The sequence below is a fragment of the Micrasema longulum genome, unplaced genomic scaffold (assembly GCF_059751315.1).
Source record: "Micrasema longulum isolate JH-2025_06_02 unplaced genomic scaffold, ASM5975131v1 h1tg000318l, whole genome shotgun sequence".
Classification (NCBI taxonomy): Eukaryota; Metazoa; Arthropoda; class Insecta; order Trichoptera; family Brachycentridae; genus Micrasema; species Micrasema longulum.
The window spans coordinates 37,853-55,093 of NW_028277522.1; the positions used below are offsets into that span (position 1 = coordinate 37,853).

General features: G+C 30.5%; 1 protein-coding gene across 1 annotated transcript; it reads right to left on the bottom strand.

Moving 5' to 3' along the window:
- Window positions 1-3,940: 3,940 nt before the first annotated feature.
- Window positions 3,941-16,562, bottom strand: LOC148282558 (uncharacterized). The gene is made up of 3 exons (XM_088224895.1): window positions 15,845-16,562; window positions 10,182-10,392; window positions 3,941-8,452 (listed from the first exon to the last, which is right to left on the bottom strand). Exons 1-3 carry the CDS (start codon window positions 15,986-15,988, stop codon window positions 8,166-8,168), a joined length of 642 nt encoding a protein of 213 aa, XP_088081021.1. The 5' UTR covers window positions 15,989-16,562; the 3' UTR covers window positions 3,941-8,165.
- Window positions 16,563-17,241: the final 679 nt, after the last annotated feature.

The window sequence follows — 17,241 nt, forward strand, 5'->3', positions numbered from 1 at the left end:
AGCTTTCGCATAACTACATATACGTATAAAGGTGTTGACTGACTGACTTTTTGATGAAAATAACATAATTTACAGCAGGAAAAGAAAACATTTTCAATATCTAAAGAAATTAACTAGAAGTGAATATGTAGTGTTTACAGAGATTAGACTTTATTTTGTGAAAATTATTAGTTTGATAGTTTTAATTTATGAACTACCCCAACCCCACTTACATACATATTATATTGGAAGATGAAACATTAAATTATTTCATTATAGATAAATATATGAATAATGAATCCAAAACATAGTGTGTGATATTTACTGTGACTAAAAAATGGCATTATATTTACTTTGAAATGTCATACGGTGAGATCACCTGTATTTATAAATTAGACAAAGTATAAATTTCATGTAAACTAAAAGTATTAAGCATTTTAACCAAGTTATATTTTACACTGGCTTACAATATTTATCTGCCAAATCGGTAGACTATAAAATAAATTATAGTCTATGTCACTATTATCACTATCATGTACGCAGTGGCGTGCGTTCCATAAAAGCACATAAGCAGTGCCTACCCTACTAGAATTTCATTAAAATAATAGCAAAAATATTATAACTATTTTTAAAATTTGAAAAATGCGCCAGAGATAATTCGGTTAAGTAGTATATTTTACCGATCAGCGCCCCGCTATCGGCCAGGGTCGGCAGAAGCACGAACTACAAATGCCTATTTCTTCCATATGAACTTATAATTATACAAACTAGAGTATTTATGTTCCGCGTTTATTTTTTTAATAAAAATAATAAAGGTAATTTTTTGGAACTTATTGATTTGCTAGCTAAATATGACCGTATCTTAGGAAATCACTTGCAATTATCTAGTAGTGCATTTACGGGAATGTCAAATAGAGCCCAAAATGATTTAATTTCGAGTGTAGCAACCGTAATAAATGAAAATATAAAAATATTTTAAAAAAGGATTTCGTAGCAATATATCCTATAATTTGGCATTTATTTGGATATTTCATGTAGTTTAGGTAATTTCGATATTAACTACAGCATAGTGATTCAAACTAATGTGACTAGTGAAGGAAACTGTTTGATAAGATTGATTACTTATACTAAATAAAAAACTCTGTGAACGCAACTGCATGTACGTCATTCCATGTTGATAACATTTTTTTCAAGCACAAATTTAGCTTATTACCTTATACCCACCAGAGATGGGTCCGATTAGACCCAGTAGTATTGAAAATGATAAATTATGAGAAGAGTCATTTTTATTCACTAAAAATAACAAAAAGGCGACTTTTAAAACTGGGTCTTATCTGACCCACCATTGCCACACGTGTATTTTTTTGAGCCAGCGGGATTTAATAGTTAATAAATCATGAATTCTACAAACAAGATTTTGGGATGCAAAGGTTCATCTTTTGGATATACCATAATTAAGTAAATGCACTTCCACAGGATTTCCAGTGGCAGATTTCAAACATTAAAAAAAAACATAAAAATAAATCTACAAGTTGTTTAAAAAATCATAATTTCGTTTCAAGTATATGAATGTGGATTTTAGTTTTTAATTACAACATTTTCTAAATGCCAACCTTTCAGATGCAAGAACTCTTCCAATTTTTCACCCATATTTTCTATATGCATTGGCAGAGATTGCTCAAATTTCTCACAACCTAGCTAACATTTTTAAGATTGGTTTTGGTAAACAATGCTCTTGAGGAAGCCCCACAGTCACATTGACTGAGATCAGACAATCGTGCGGGCCAAGAGATGTTACCAAACTGAGAGATCACTTTTCTTGGAAATAAATCTCTTACAGCATCCATAGATACATGCATAGTAGGGTGTGTCATTTCTTTCCACTTTTGAATTCAGAAATAATATAGGTCTTAAAAGTTGCGTTTAAAAATAAAATAAAATAAGGACATCGAATTTTTTTTTTTTTAAATTGCCTTTGGCTCACTAAAATACAGCTAAGTTTTAAAAAAAGACAAAAATATACAATTTTTGAATATTTTTAAAAACTGTTCTGTTCAAATATTAGATGTTTTTTTAACAAATGCCGTGTTTATAACAATACAAACAATGTAAAAAAATAGTTTTTATTTTTTTCACAAGCAAAAAAAGGGAATTTTAAAAATTGCCTTGTGAAGGATTTTTCAATTGTAACGATGTCACAATATTAATTTATTTTACATTTTAATTTTTAACTTTTAAAGTTCTTTTTTATCCTTCTCCTCTCTTCCCTACATTCAGTTTTTTTGCATCTTTCTGATAGTTCTTTTTTTTTTTGTACATAATTTTAATTGTACGTTGGCGGGCTTATTGCCAAATGGCAATTTCTTCCAACCAACCAATAAAATAAAAGTTTTCATTTTTATAATTAAAGTGAAAACATATTCAATGGAAAAAAAATACAAAATAAAGCTAAAGATATACAAAAATAGATATAAATGTATTTGTATATATATTACCTTAAATCAATACTATTACTCAATGGGAAAAGGGAAAAAAGAGGAAAGAGGAAAGGAGGAGAGATTAAGTAAGAGAAAGGAGATGTTTCTTCAGACGTGATTTAAACAGAGATACTGTAGTAACATCTTTGATGGTGGATGGGAGATGTTCTTCAGATGACAGGGGAAAAGTACTACTAATAAATGAAGATTTCATTTTGAAAAAAAATCTAACTATCCAAACATTGAAGGATTGTTTTTTAACGGACGCAAAGATATCTTTGCTTTATAAAAAAAAAGTAAAAATGTTATCGACTAATAAAGGATGAAGAGCACATAACTCTGGTGCAGGAACCGGATCAGTTTATCTTGGCCATGTTTCTCCTTCAGAAGGCACTATTAAAATATACATATATTCAAGAAAGCTGTATTTTCATCTTGAAAAGATAAAAATTATAAGGTTACTGAATTAGTTGCTGTACCAATTTTGCCCATCCTGAGAATCTTTTACTATTAATGATAATCAACAACGACTTCAAAAAAATACTTTTTTGCAAAAGAATCATACAATCTCATTCTTTGAATTTTTTCAGGATTAAAAAGAGCATTCTTCACTCCTAAATTAAACTTTAAAAGTGATAATTATCATGGTTTGATTGACCGGCATGATACAGACCTTGTTTTGACAGAACTAGGGATTTTGCAAGCCATAACGTCAGTAGTGTTAGTGCAACAGGTAAACCAGTACAATGTTAAGGTGTTAGACTTTTTAAGATTCCCTGTCACACAGTCAGCGGAAAGATGCGATGTCTTGGGGGGACAAAATGCGAGAAAATTTTGTATGCGCCACACAAAACTCTAAGATTTTAAATTAAGTTTGTTTTTTTTTGCATGTACTTTTTAAATGTATAAAATCTTTATATTCTATTATCTATTAATAAGATTTAAAAAATCTAATAACTGCCTTAAAAACTCACATAAATTTTTGTATTTTTGTGTCCAATGTGCTATTTTTTATGTTCACCTAATGTGTAATAAATTTATTTTGATTCTGCGTTTTTGTTTTTTTAATGAATCAATCAATGATGTTTTATGTTTTAAAAAAAAGCTTTAAAACTGTTCATTTTTTCATATAACATGTATTTAACTTCTTTCAGAGCAATAATTTGCTTAAATTTTGAATTTTCAATCCTTTTTAGCGAGCCAAACATGTTTTTTTATTGCTTTTTTTATTGCCATAACTAATACAACTTTTGAGACCTATTACACCAAAAACAAAAATACATAGTCTATTTTTCTTGTATGGAGCGTGACAAACCCTAATGCATAGAGTGTGCAGTAGTGCTCGCCTTGTTGAAACCAGCTGTTTCTATTGAAGAAAGCGCTATCTTTTTGAAAAAAACTGATGATCATCTCACAATATCTCTAAGAATTTACCGTTACCACTGGAACACAATATTTTCTTTAAAAAAAAGGCCAATTATTCCTCTACCTGAAATAGAGCCCCAAACAGTTATTTTCTGACTATACAATGGTTGTTTATGTATTTCCCTCGGATTGTATGACTCCAGTGAAAATTTTGCTTGTTCGCATGACCTCCAAGATAAAAATGTCCATCACTGTAAAAGATGTTGCTTTAATAACTACAAAGTTAGTGCTTCAAATACAAAATTTATAATTTCGTGTATTTTTATATTTTATATATGTAAAGGACATTTTCACAACGTTTTTGTTTTTAATTTGCACTAAAAAATAACTTCTTTAAATCAGCCTAAAGTTCAACACCTCAAATAAACATTTTGTATTTTTTAAAGCAAAATGGCAGATTACTATGTGAAAAAAATAATCTTAAAATAAAATTGTTACCTGAAGAAGCTTTTATTAAGTTCTGAAAACATATAAATAATTAGATTTATATTGGTCACCATATACATGCTTTCTAACAATGAATAAAAATGAAATAAATTAAAACATTCTTTAAAAAATTGTGAATCATTACAGTTTACAATAATTTAAGAGCAAATACTGGAATAATAAAAACACGAAAATGGCCATATACCATACAGGCTGAAAACATACTTAAAACTAAGAAAAATTAAAACCTTAAAAAGTATAATAAAATAATATTTAAATTAATACATTTTTTACGTTATGACATTAAACAGCAGCTCTGGAAATAAACATTGTTCAACTAAAAACACAGGCTCCTTATGAAGTTATTATATATATAGTTGGATAATTTATAAAGCGCCATTTTTGTGAAAATCACCTCAAGGGCGATAAATGTAGAAATCAAAATATGTATATCATTCTCATAGAGTTAAGGAAAACTTTATTTTTTAAATTTAAAAGTAAAAACTGTAAGAGCTTGTATTTTCATAAATATAATAAAACACCTTTAAACGTTGAAGAATATTTCAAATTAAGTAATAAATAACAAAATTAAATAACTTAACAATAGTATCCAGTTATAGAGTGAACTGGTTAGAACGGAGTATCAACAAAATAATATTAAGAAACAATAAAGATGAATAATTATAATTATTAGAAGTCAGTCAACAAAATAGAACCTAAATATATTATTACTGTTAGACTAATACATATTTTCGGCAAGTTATATATATATGACTGGACATAAACATTCTCAATTTCCATTGTTACAAAGGTTTATCACATCAAATATGAAAATTGTTGTAATGGTACATATTTGTTCATATTACGTTTTAAACAATCAATGAGAAAACAGTTGATCAGTGTGATGATGAATATTTACTAGGCATTTAGTTAAGAATATAAGTAACAGTTAAATGAATACGAATATCAGATAGAGAATGAATAGGTACCTGAATGCGATAGGTGCTTAATTTTACTTTTATACCATTACAAACACACCGTTAAGAGAAATGCTCATTCCAATGTGATAAAATAAAAATAATTTATACTAGTCATAAAGTCATTTGTTGCATATTCTATATCTATTTCACCTATGTATACAATAACACATGAAATTGAAAGATAGAAAACTAAACTATGTACTAAGTAAAATAAGTAAATAATAAAACGTAAAATTATTCATTCATAGGTGATTCATGAAAATCTCTCGTTAAAATAAAGCAACTGAACAAAACAACGACTCAATGTCAGCATTAATATCTAATTCTAATAATCTTAATAATTTCAGTCTTAATATTGAAGAATTGTGCTGGTGCACATTTTTCTTATACAACACAGTGAATCATTGATTGATTTCAATGGATATACCTACACAATACAAATAATCGTCAATTGTATAAAACAGTAAAACCTTTTTTTTTTAAACTTATTTACATGGAAATTTTTATTTATATGGTAGGTATCACTTTTTTATTATGGCAGCACTACATATCCTTTAAATTAAAATTTAACTGTTATTCTGATTGAGGGAAATCTATTCAAACTTTTTTGACCTTTTATTTTCTACAGCATGTTGTATAACCTCCGATGTACCTCCCTCTTAAAATAGTACAAAGATGAATTATTAAAGTAATTCTTAAGAAACCCTCGACATTTAATACGGAAAGTCTATATAAAATATTTAAGGTTCATACAGTAGACACTCTTTATAAAATAAATTCTATTTTACAAATTTATAAAAAAGAAAAAATAAAAGAATATGAGATGAATAAGCACACTGATACCAACATAATATTAAAATTCCAAAATTCCACACAAGTCATGGTCAAAATAGCTTTGTCTTCAAAGGTGTAAAAAATTATAATAATCTTCGCAATGAACTAAAAACGATTAAAAATAATATTTCAATAAATAAATTTAAAGTAAATCTAAAGAAATTTTTTGAACACGTGTAAAAACTACATGAAGTTTTAGGTATGGATGTATTATTGTTTTATGTTTTTTCTTTATATATCCTATGTTTTTTTTTTCTCATTATTTAAAAGTATATCAACTCTTATAAATAAACAACTACAACAGTGTAAGTCACTCTCCAAGCACAGGAGTTAGTCTCTTTTTTTGGAGAGTTCCAGGGATAACATTTACTAGATGTGTAAAGGTAGATATGTATAGAATTTTTTTTTTAAATGTACCTTTTATGAAATTTATTAATAAAAAAAATGTTTCTACAGCCACTTTTAAAAACTTACAGCATCATAATTTATTGATATAAAGAATGAAGATAATTTATATAGTCATTTTGTGAAAACCACCACAAGGGCACCGTACAATGAGTAACCAACACGTCTTGCAGCTACATAGCGTATGGACAGTTGGGATTGTACATTTAAAAACATGACAGATTTTAATAACAGATATGAGCTAGATTACAGTCTTGCAGCTAGAGAGAGCATGGACAGTATGAAATGTAGCCCCAATTTACATTATTTAAAAATTGGCCTTATCCTTTCTAGTCACTGTAATTGAGTAAAATGTCAATATAGTATTCTCATTAAAAAACGCATAGGGTTCATTGATTATAAAAGTTGCTAATAAAAATAAGTAAGAGTGTATTTGTTTGAAAAATGTATCAAGATTCAATGCAAAGTAACCTTTAAGGGTGTTCTACAGTAAAACAATAAGGTCAATAATTACACTGCACCCATCTGGAATTTGATGAGACAATGGATTACCCTTAGCCTATACACAATTTCTCACAAAGCATGACTTAGTTCTTTCACATTAAAAAAAAAATATTTTCTGCAAATTTGACCATGAAATGAGTAATACCAGAGGAAATTTAACCTTACAACCAATGGACATGTTTTCTTTTTCATTCTAGTAATAGTTTTTACTAATGATGCGGAATATAAAAGTTTTGTTGATTTTTTCTTCAGTTTGTGCTCACGCCGCATGCGGTACTATAGTTACGTTAATCTAATTAAAATTTTACTAATCATAAAATGAATTTCAAAGAAGTAAAACCCGGATGATGAAAAATGTTGGTTGGGGATAATATTTGTGTGAAAATGTACGGAGTAAAATGGGATTTTTATATTTTGGCATAAAAAGCGTGTATGTTAATGTTGTCAAAATTAATAATAATAAAACCATTTAAATGTGATTGATATGTCATCGGTTCTTTCTTGTCATAATTTCAAGAATATCAGTTAGCGGAAACATTTACAAAAACATACAAATATGAAACACCTGAAATATATTTAAATGTGTACTACACTGTTTTTTTTTTTTTTCAACAAATATTTTAGGAGAATTTCAACAATCCATTATGTACAAAAGACATTTCACAATTATTTTATGATAGATGTATCAACAAATATTAAGAAACTCTTTAAGAAGGGAATATGATAGTGTAGGACCATTTTAGGACTTATTATCTGGTTTCAGTAATCACTATGACTGTGTAACATTCAGCATTTTGTTTGTACATTCATATATAAATTCTGAAATGTATAAAAGTAACTGAACTGAAGATTGCATTGATGTAGGTGAGATTCTATAAAATTATTTTACTTACAATGAAACAAAAATTAATTAGATAAGACTTAAGTCATCATTCTGTCCTTGGGTGACAGAATATTTTAAAATCAGATTTTGTTGTTCCTTACTTCAGCTAAAAGAGGGTATATATTTGTTTTAAAAGCACAGATTTAAAGACAGTAAAATATATGCCATTATTAAAAATTATCAATGACCCCAATCCAAGTTTCACTGTGTTGTTTAAAATTAATTTTGGGTTTAATAAAGTTGGAGGGTCAGTTAGTCATCACATTTCTGGCAAGCCCCAGGCACATCAAAGTCGAGGACCATTAATTTAGTTTCTTCAGTCCCATTCCTAGAGCCGACAGCACAAACTAATTTAGTGGAAGATGCCCTGATCCTCCAAACGACTCCCCCAGATCCTCCTGATTCTAAAGTTACCAAATTCCTAATGAATTCTCCAGTCTTAAGGTCCCATAGCTTAACAGTTCCGTCATCAGAAGACGTGATTACAAATCGGCTATTTGACTGCAGACATGTGACAGCAGATTGGTGCTTGTTTGGGCCTGAAAATGAAAGCAGTTTACATTAAGCAAATTAAAACTACAAAATGATTTTAATTAAATTTTTTAGGATTGAATAGATTCAGAATCATGGACCAATTTTTCCCACTCAATGACTACTCTATCTGAAATCAAGTGGATACTAGTCCAACTTACAATCTAGTCTACCACGTATAAGATCTGTTCTATTCCTAATAAGGTTGAAATGAAATATTAATTTGAAAAGGTGTTTTTACACCACAATATTTCATAGTAGCTCGACTGGCTACATTGCTTTCATATTAAAAATTATCACCAACTATTATCAAACTAATAAAACCTATTTTACTTATTATTATCAATGTGTTACAAGCTAATAGCGTTCGCTTATATAATATGCATTAGTGACTTTGATGAACTTTGGTTTTTTCTGTGTCCAGGAGGATGAAGAGAACAGTTCTGCGTGTGTAATAGAACCAGGACTGTGATTACAAATGCTATCTTCATCGGTACATATTGAGACGGTATAAAGTAAAATCAATATTTATGTACAAAAATGTGTATATTTGTATGAAAATTAAAAGTATCTTCGTTGGTAACCTGTAATTGAACATGTTTAGAAAGAAAAAAAAGCTACTTTTCATACAGAAAACTTAATTTTACTTTGTAGATAAAATTGAAGATAAATGTTAACTTCCCATTGTAATACGGGCACTTAATCTTAGACGAGTGTTCTCAAGTAAAAACTCGAATGAGGCAATCCACCTCGTTGTATAGTGGTTGGCGCGTTTGCCATTTTTGAGGTCCTGGGAGGGTGGATGAGAAATATTGATTTAAAAGGATGTTTAAACTGCAATATTTCATTGTTCCTTGCCTCGCATCTAAAGCGTAGGGTAGGGCTGATCACCTTAACTTCATGTAACAGATGATCAAAATACTTTTTTTTTGTACTGTACTGTATTTGGTTTAAAAATACAGTGCCCTATGCACCACTGGGTGAGGAAAGGTGAATGATGATGATGACGTACCTTGGCTGGAAATATTGGAATAATTGTAATTTTTCTGGGAGTTGAGGTGGAATTGGGAGCTTGAACTAAATTGATACATCTTTTGCAGGGGGCAATTGTAGAAACCATTTAGAATCATTGGTCTCGGGTGCCCACAAAAATTATTCCTTTATATTCTATTTAACCCTTACTGCAAAAGCAAGCTCTGAATTAAATTCTTGCGAAAGGATAGAAAAGAATATAAATAAAAAATAAAAAAAAAACAAAATAAAAATATTTATCACACAACGGATTTATCCTAAACAAAAAACCTTTAATTGAAAGATTTCTGCGTGTGGTATTTAAAACACAATTCTGGTTGCAAAAAAGGTTTCAGTAAACATGTTTCGCAAAACTAGACTGTTTCTTTTTGCCTTCTGGACTGTTTCTTTTTTCTCTCATCAAAAAGATTACGTGACAGGCCGGCCATTTTTCAAATACTAAATGAAGATTTAAAAAATTTCATTTATTTTGTTTCATATTTTTAAACAGATATCTGTCATCAAGTATGTTTTTCTTTGTTAATGAGGAAGGCTTATTCTATCTAAAAAAAAGAAATGTACCGTGTTTTTTACACGACAATTCACTCGAGCGGGTGACTCCCGCCATAGGAGCTGTGGCGTATTTTTATTTCAGACGGGCGGCAATTAGTGTATAAAATTATACAAATATTTTTATACAGTTTCCTTACTAGATAGATAACTTACCAGATAATGTATGAAGACATTGGCCCGTAATGATGTCCCAAATTTTGACCGTACTATCTGCATTGCCTGACACTAAGATGTTGGATCTCAGCTCCATCCCAGAAGTGAGTGACTGATGTCCCATTAGAGTATGCTTCTTAGCACCTGATTCTACATCCCATACCATAATAGAGGTATCTAAGGATCCGCTTACAACATGAACACCATCAAACTAAAAGAGGAAAAAATCATTTATATTTAGAAAAAAAAAAACAATTCATAACAATGAAGAAAGAGAAATTTAAAAATACAAACAATAATGTAAAGCATATGCGTTAATATATTATGTATGATTATCCCATATTGATTTTACAAAAACAAATATAAAATTCGTCATGATCGTAGAACAACGATGCATTTGATTTTCTTCAACTTTAGATGAGAGGGATTTTTTCTTTTGACACTAAGTCACAATTTGATAAGTCCAAAAGTATATAAATTGATACTTGGGTTAGTTATACATATTTCATCTTTTTCAAATCTGGAAAAAAAGCCTTTATATGACTTTTTAAGATCAAATATTTAAAAAAATCAATGTCGCATTTTTTGTACATCCGTCTTTGTTCTACGATCCTGACGAACTATATTCATATATAAATAAAATAGGTATAAGAAGAATAAAAACATAAAAATAATTTCAGGTAAGTTTATTTTATTATTTTTTGACACATATGTTTCTAATATTTTTAATTGAATCGGCATTCACTTCGTAACACTTCATTATAAATTATTATGAAAATAAATAAAATTTGTTTATTTTTTGTTTAGATTCTATGACATTGTGAACAATATTCTGTGTTTATTATATTAGTTTTATATCACCCGTCGATGGGAGGAGTTCTCTTCCGAAACTATAGTTGTGTTCTTGTAAAATAATAAAATTGTGTAACACTGATAACAAAGTTTTATTTTCATAATAATTCATCATATGTTTCTAAATTACTTTAGGTTTTGTCTTTTCTAAAAATTTACTTAAATTTTGCGGCCTACTGGGAACTGCCATAGCAATACCTAGTGGCACATTTAAAGTTACGAGTAATAACATATTTATTTTGTATGAAATCAATAAATAAATTTAATATGCTGTCCGGTTTCAGAAGACAACTGTTCCTTTGTCAAGGCTTAAAAATAAATTTTACTAAATACTAACATATTACAACAGAGATTAAGAACACAAACACCAACAGATGAAAAGATTAAAGGAATATAGATGTTCAAATTGGGCAGAATGGTGAATGTTACACAGTGTATAATGTGGCCACTTAAACCAGCCAATGACAGGTCATAAGCCCTGTATATGCCTAGACTTCTATATTACCTTCTCTAATATGTTATTCAACTCTGTTGTAATATGTTAGTATTAACAGCTCCCCAGGGAGTTAAATCCAGTCATTGTCTACAAAAATTTAGACAAACTCAAAATATTGTTAATTATAACTTTAAGTTTTTGCTTTACACGAAATCCCAAATACTACTAACATGTGTTTGATGTTTCACATCCAGACTACACATTTTTGGAAAAAAACTAAGGGGTAGGTATTGGATTGAAGAACATTCTAAATATGAAACATTTTTAGTAAGAGGCGTGTTGCCGACGTAATGCCGCGTATTGAAAACTTAGCGAACCCTTACTGGGACCTCTTGATATCTACATAGAATAAGGACTTCAGTATGTGCATGTGAGGTACTGCCTCCACAATACGCGCTCACTCTCCCTCTCGCGGCGTGATTGGTCTGTTTAGTTCCGCCCGCTATTGGTAGTGCGGTAAAATGTATTCTATAAATAGGGCCAACGGCCAAAGAATAGTCATTTATCAACCTCACTACGGGCTTTTACTCTCTTTAGATATTTGACTAGATTTTGGACCCTGGATAAATTGGACCTTGGCTACCCTCTGGAACACACGCTGTTTGCGTCGACGGAGCGATACCAGCCTTACAACCCGGATGCCGGCTTCAGGTTGCAGCCGCCAGTGCTACCTAGTAGCGAACCTGCAAGGGGTCTCTAGGCAGCGGTAATTTTCCTAGTAGCTTATCGTACGCCGGCCGCGGCTACCTAACGCCAGGTCATTCTGCGATGACACCTGCACCTACAGTATACAGTTCCTGGTGATGGGCGCGATCACTAAGAGGGAGAAAGTGACCCGCCGCATCTGTTACAAAGTGGTTATTGTTAATCTATAATTTGGTTACTAATACATAATACTTGGAAGATCATTTTGACCAGTTTTTTTTTATTTATGATTTTTCTTAGTTACCTAATTTTAGGAATCTGTTATGTGTCATCAAATATGTAAGATATTTATTCCATTATTGTTATCAAGAGTTATATTAGGTGATTAGCGAATTGTAAAAAAGTGATTTGGTACTTAAACACCTCATGTGTTCTAATCTATTGTGATTTCTATTCGTTTTACCAATACGTAAAATGGGGCATGAGATGCGATCTAGTGAATAAATTTTACCTTGTTTAAATGTATCTACCTGAACAAGAGAACACATGAGGCATATGCGACCAACACATTATGTTAACGTTTACTCTACAGTACTGAAGCATTTACCATATAAAATATTGAAACATTATTTGCTATCTAACTCTAAACAGAGGTGAGGGCCAACTTTTAAACTTTCTACGTTTAAAACACTCGCTATCCATCATTGAATGATGAGTGTTTTTACTTAACTTAAATAAGCAAAAATGAACTACATATATATTTTTTTTAATACTTTAAGAATTATGACAATATGAATGTCTAGGCATTTATGACCAAAACCAGCCAATTACAGGTTATAAAAAACAATAATCCGGTAGATGCCTATATTGTACTATTTAAAGAAAGTACTGTACTATTTAAAAAAAACATATTTATACGAGGCATGTTCAGAAAGTAAGTGTACTAGATTAGACAAATAATTACAGTTTATTGTTGATACACTTGTTGACTATTTTTCTACATAATCGCCATTGTATGTGGTGAGCCGTGGTACAAACATCTTTATGCCCTCCTCGAAGAACTCTCTCGTCAGCTCCTTCCCCCACTTCAGAACCACTTTCAGCAGCTGCTCTTAGGTTGAAAATTTCATTCCACCTATGTGTACCTTCAGGGAGGTGAAAAGATGATAATCTGAAGGTGCCAAGTCAGGGGAATACAGGGGGTGGTTCAAAACATCTCAACTAAATGAGTCTAAGAGCCGTGGGTGGCTAAGGCTGTGTGTGGATGGGCGTTGTCGTGCAACAAGCACACTCCTCTCGTTAGCATTAATTACCCTTCTTTTATTTTGAATGCTCCATTTGAGTTTTTTTAGGGTCTTACAATATTGTTGTGCAATGATGGTCTCCCCCTGAGGCAGATATATATTTTTTTTGCCCGAAATTATGGTTTTGAATTTTTCCGCTGATGGGAAATTGGTTTTAATATTTCCGCCTTAAGATCACCTAATATATTTAATTTTAGATGTCCTAGAGTAGTACACGAGTCGGCGAGCCACTGACAGTAGTAGCGAGTGCGGGAGTCGACTGTGACTTTACGAGGTCTGAGTACATAGCGCTCGGCTCATGCGATGTAACAATATTGTCGGATCAATTTTTGCATAACCACGAGTCCTTTTTGCGGCGTAATGAAGTTTCTTGTCCCATACACGAGTAATGAAAAAGATTCACGCACTTCCCCCTACACTGTAAATAATCACCATTTTGTTGCAGCTTATTCTTACACTTATTGCACACTTCGTTACCCATATTATTTGATTCACTGGAAGTAGTTATGCACTTTTAAAAAGAACGAATGTATTTACTCGATGAGTAGAATAGAATGTCATTTTACTCTGTGTTTGCATACAAACCTCGCTTCCTCTACATTCATACATCTCCTTATGCACACATAACGATTATACCAACTTTTGACATGTCCACCTTCAAGTATTTGTTGAATTTTATCTTGCCATGTCGCTCAGTCTTCTTTGTTTTTTGCATCCATCAACATTCGCATCATAAATCCTTATAGCCGTTCTTTCACTGTCCATTCCCTATACATGTCCAAACCAAAGCAGCACTCCTTTCTTGATTTTGTCAATAACGCTTGTCTCAGCCTTATCGACAATCTGACCTAACTCACGGATCTTGACATTTTCGATATCTATTAAAAGTATATATGTATACCCCTTCATAGAGTGATATTTTTTTTAATGTATTCTATATATTTTTTTATTCATCGATATATTTCATAAATGGTACATGTTTTTTTTATTCTATACAAATCTACTTTTATACATCTAGTACACGTTATAACTGTAACTCTCCAAAAAAGAGACTAACTATGGGGCTTGGAGAGTGACTTACACTGTTATAGTTATATATTTATTAGAATTTATATAATTTTGAATAGAATACATGAGAAAAAAAAACTTATAGGATATAAAAAGAAAAACAGAAAATAATAATACATTCTAAGCTATTTTGACCATGACTTGCGTGGAATTTAGGGATTTTAATATTATTTTGGTATCTGAGTGACTTATTCATCTCAAATTCTTGTATTTTTTTCTTCTTGATAAATTTGTATAATGAAATTTATTTTATAAATAGTGTCTGCTGTATTAACTTCAAATAATGTATCTAAAATTTCCGTATTGAATGTTAAGGGTTTTTTTAAAATTACTTTAATAATTCATCTATGTACTATTTTAAGGGGGTTTAATATAGTAGCATATGCAACACCCCATCCAACAATTTTATATTGTAACAAATATTGTACAATTGAGTAATAAGCTATTTTTAAAATATTGATTATTAAAATACTCCTTAATCTAATAAATATGGATATACATTTTCTAATACGTTTAACTAGTTCACTAATATGGTTTTTCCATTTTAAGTTTTGATTTATGTATACACCAAGATATTTAATTTTATCTGTTGTATCAAGTACTGAACACATTAGATTGCAGTTAGTTTTGTTGCAATTGCTTTGGTGAATAATTATTCTCATAACTGAATCTAAATTTATTTTGTTAATAAAAATGGGATGATTTTTGTCTTTTCCGTATTTAAAGATAATATATTTTTGTCAAACCATAATTTAAATTTATTCATAACATCATTGGCTACTAAATTTACTGAGTTCCAGTTAACTCCCTCAACTAAAACAACCGTACTATATACATTCTATATCTGTAGTGGTCAGCGCATTTGCCTACTATGCAAGAGGTCTTGGGTTCAATTCCCGACATGGTTGACATGAAATATTTATTCAAAAAGGTGTTTTCACACTAGAATATTTCATAGTCTCTGGACTGGCACCTGAAATGTAAGACTGATCATCTTACCTTAATGTAACAAAAATTATCAAGATTTGCTGCGATTCATATACCAATTCAGTGGTCTATGCACCATTAGGTGGAGAGGAAATGATGATGATGATGATATACATTTTCATAACAGATTTTTTTTTTAATGGTAGGTCATATTCAAAACCTATGTGCGTTATCTGAGAATGATTCAAATCTATAAGGGTGTTATAAACTTGTCAAATTAAAGAAATATAGACTTTAATGTTGTCAGTTTCAAAAATATTAGTTATTGGCTTATGAAAGAATATAGTACAAAAAAAAGTTATAGTTTTTACCTGTAAACTGTAGACTCTGTTGGTATGCCCAGCCAGCGTGTGTAGGCACTCAGCGGTGTCTGGATTCCACACCTTAACAAAGTAATCATAGGCTCCGCTAACCACTAGTCTTCCATCGTACTGAACACAGCGTACGGCGGCCATATGCCCTACTAGGACACGAAGGCACCTACCATCAGGAACTGACCACACTCTTAATGTAGCGTCCCGTGAGCCGGATACAACTCTGAAGCAGAAAACACATTCAACACTTAGATTGTAAAATTTACAATACACATACTTTTTTAAGGATATTTAGGAGATATCTCAAGAGAGGTGAAGGTATAATATGGAAGTATAAGCATTATGCACGCCTCGTGGTCTAATGATCAGCGTGTTTGCCTACCATGCAAGAGGTCTTGGGTTCAATCCCCTGCATGGTTGACATGAAATATTTATTAAAAAGTTTTTTACACTAGAATATTCATTGCCCTTGGATTAGCACTTGAAACATAAAACTGGTCATCTTACCTTCAAGTAACAAAAATAATCAAGATAAACTGAGATTGGTGTACCAATGAAGTGCCTTATGCACCATTAGATGCGAAAAGGGAAATGGTGAAGTATTTATAGGCTTGATGGCCTGACATTGGTTTGTTTGTAACGTAACTTTTAACATTTTGCCTATGTAAGAATGTACACGCCTCCAGTACTTTTTTTACAATGATTTAGACACTCAAATTAGTCAAAGGATGTCTGAATATTTGCAGAAAAAACCTAGATTTACCCCTTGTAGGATTTTATCTAGATGGAAATATATTTATTTATTATTTTATATTATTAAGTATTTTTTAACAGCCATAAGGGTTTTACATACATAAATTTTTTTTTTTTTTTAAATAAGTACATAAACAACATACAATTCAAGAAATACAGTACACTGAAACCTCGTTTTACAAGGTTTTGTAATAAAAAAAATATATTAAAAAAAATATTTTTTTTAAAAACATTAATTTAACAATGCGTAATAGTAATATAATTATGTATACTATTTGTTTTTGGAATAACAAACATCGCTCTTTTATTTACTTGTCGTATAATATATAATAATGATAGTGAATAATATGTATTACAAATTAATTTTAATAGTACTTCGATGTAATGTTGTATTTAACTAATTGGGCCTAAGGGGGGGGATTTGAATCCCCCATAGACCGATTTTAATTTGATAACTCGAGTATTATTAAAGCTGTTTGCCCTATATTTTTTTTAATCGTGAAAATAACAGAAAGAAGCTTTTTTCTTTTAAAATTTTCAAATCGTTTAATATTAAAACAAAAAAAGACGTAAATAATACAAGGGTAAATTTCACTTTATGTACATTGGCATTCGGCAAACTAACATAAATGAATAAAATA